This window comes from Muscardinus avellanarius (assembly GCF_963383645.1).
Source record: "Muscardinus avellanarius genome assembly, chromosome: 11".
In the NCBI taxonomy this organism is placed as follows: Eukaryota; Metazoa; Chordata; class Mammalia; order Rodentia; family Gliridae; genus Muscardinus; species Muscardinus avellanarius.
This window is the reverse complement of record NC_137797.1, coordinates 10,102,812-10,104,546: the sequence shown is the minus strand read 5'-3', so window position 1 is coordinate 10,104,546 and position 1,735 is coordinate 10,102,812. Positions and strand designations below refer to the sequence as shown.

At 41.6% G+C, this 1,735-nt stretch overlaps 1 protein-coding gene across 1 annotated transcript; it reads right to left on the bottom strand.

Moving 5' to 3' along the window:
- Nucleotides 1-1,226: 1,226 nt before the first annotated feature.
- Nucleotides 1,227-1,535, bottom strand: LOC308270211 (10 kDa heat shock protein, mitochondrial-like; the record flags this gene model as incomplete). The annotated part of the gene is made up of 1 exon (XM_080706001.1): nt 1,227-1,535. The coding sequence occupies one exon, from the start codon at nt 1,533-1,535 to the stop codon at nt 1,227-1,229; it is 309 nt and encodes a 102-aa protein (XP_080562127.1).
- Between the last annotated feature and the right edge of the window lie 200 nt (nt 1,536-1,735).

The window sequence follows — 1,735 nt, the reverse complement described above, 5'->3', positions numbered from 1 at the left end:
TCCAAATAAAGTATAAAATAGGTCTGGGAGTGTAGCCTGGAAGTAAAACAGCCCCTGGGTTCCACCCCCAGTACCACAGAAAGAAAGAAAGAAGAAAGAAGAAAGAAAGAAAGAAAGAAAGAAAGAAAGAAAGAAAGAAAGAAAGAAAGAAAGAAAAGAAAAATAGGACTGGGGTGTAGCTTGTAGGTAGAATGGCGCTGGGATCAATCCCCAGTACCTTAATCAATCAATCAATCAATCAGTCAAAGCCGGCGCTGTAGCTCAGCGTTACAGCACCCCTGGGCTCCATCTCCAGTACAAATCAAAACATAACCTCAGCAAATCGTAAGCAGCCAACTAATATACGATTATGTGACCAGGTATTTTCCAACCAGGCAAACACCAACACAGCACAACTGAAAGCAAGCAATCAAATAATTTCTCTCTTACTTTCACTTTTATCCCATAAATCCTGGCCCCAGACCCTTGTCGCTGGAATGCCAACCCTTTTTCATTGGTGATTCTCAATTTATGATGTGCTTCTTACACAACTAAGTTCCTGATGATTGTGCCATCTGCCCAGCCAGGTCCACACACAAATAAACTCTTTAAAATTGTATTGTGTTAACCAGGCACAGTGGCACATGCCTGCAATCCCCGTGCTCAGGAGGCCGAGGCAGGGGGATCACCAGTTTGAGGCCAGCCTGGAAAACTTCGTGAGATCCTGTCTAAAAATAAATAAATAAATAACGCCGGGCATGGTGGCGCACGCTTGTAATCCCCGCACTTGGGAGGCGGAGACAGGAGGATCGCGCAGGTTCGAAGCCAGCCGCGCTGGCTTAGGAGACCCTGTTTCCAAATATATATATATGTATATGTCTGGGAGTGTTGCCCTGAGGTAGAAGGGCTTCCAGGAACCTCAGTATCACACACACACACACACACACACAAAACACTTTAAATTATTAGTCACACCATATTCATTTAAAACATTTTAACACATTTATACTATTAATTTAAACTAAAACCTAAGTATTTATTTATTTATTTTTTTTTTCATTTATATATTTTATTTGGAAATGCTTACACCAGTACAGGGAAACTAAATTTTTGAGACAGTGGATGTCATTAGATTATCATCAGTTTATTATAAAAGAGAAACATGGAAATTATTTACATGATGAAAGATTTCATAACTTCAGTGGAATGGGCAGCTTCACAGGATGCCGTTTCAAAACTGATTTATTTCAGTCTACAAACTTTCCAAGAATGTCACCATCTCTAAATAAGAAATAATCCTTGTCATCTAAAACGACTTTGGTGCCTCCATATTCTGGGAGAAGAACTTTATCTCCAACTTTCATGCTAACAGGTTGAATCTCTCCACCCTTTCCTTTAGATCCTGATCCCACAGCTACTACCGTTGCTTTCAATACTTTTCCTTGAGACTTTTCTGGAAGCATAATGCCTCCCTTGGTTACAGTTTCGGCAGCACTCCTTTCAACCAGCACTCGGTCAAAGAGTGGAAGAAACTTTCTAAATGCTTGTCCCGCCATGACTCGCAGCGCCGGAGGTAGGACTCCGCACTCGCGCAGCAGCCGCAAAGAGACCCACAACCCGGCCTCGGGACACGTGAAAAAAACCTAAGTATTTAATTAAAAAATGTAAAGCACAACAAAGGCACGGACAATTGCCTGATGGGCAACCGACAACTTTATTCTCTAGGACTAAGTTTTTATACCCTTTTTCAGCTATG